Raw genomic sequence first — 281 nt, 5'->3', positions numbered from 1 at the left:
GTATAATTTATACTTAGACTACTGTGATTTTTATTCTTCTATTCTAATGCCATACCTCCATTTGTATATATAAGATATTTATAAAATAACTGAGTAGATTTTCCTATGCATACCTGGAATGGCTTCTCATAATATCTGGTTAATCTGTACTGTTCAAAAAGACCCTCTCGTCCCATTATCCTGTAGGAAAATAGATTTATTACTCAGGGAGGATGTGGAAGATAAAGAACACCAATATACCAATATATCAAACACCATCATGGTCTACATCTTATCTCTAA

The 281-nt window shown here is 31.7% G+C and overlaps 2 protein-coding genes across 2 annotated transcripts in view; one reads left to right on the top strand and one right to left on the bottom strand.

The window, feature by feature from the left end:
* The window catches only part of LOC119591446 (3-hydroxy-3-methylglutaryl-coenzyme A reductase-like), a gene marked incomplete in the record, with an annotated part of 71,751 nt that overhangs the window by 39,860 nt on the left and 31,610 nt on the right, over nucleotides 1-281 (top strand).
* LOC119591448 (28S ribosomal protein S21, mitochondrial-like) overlaps nucleotides 1-281 on the bottom strand; it is a 3,319-nt gene that overhangs the window by 380 nt on the left and 2,658 nt on the right. The window contains exon 2 of the mRNA XM_037940188.1: nucleotides 114-180. Coding sequence (XP_037796116.1) covers nucleotides 114-180 — 67 coding nt within the window. The remainder of the gene's footprint in view (nucleotides 1-113; nucleotides 181-281) is intronic.

Source organism: Penaeus monodon, chromosome 28 (genome assembly GCF_015228065.2).
Source record: "Penaeus monodon isolate SGIC_2016 chromosome 28, NSTDA_Pmon_1, whole genome shotgun sequence".
Lineage (NCBI taxonomy): Eukaryota > Metazoa > Arthropoda > Malacostraca > Decapoda > Penaeidae > Penaeus > Penaeus monodon.
The sequence above is the reverse complement of the archived record's forward strand: the minus strand, read 5'-3'. Positions and strand labels throughout refer to the sequence as shown.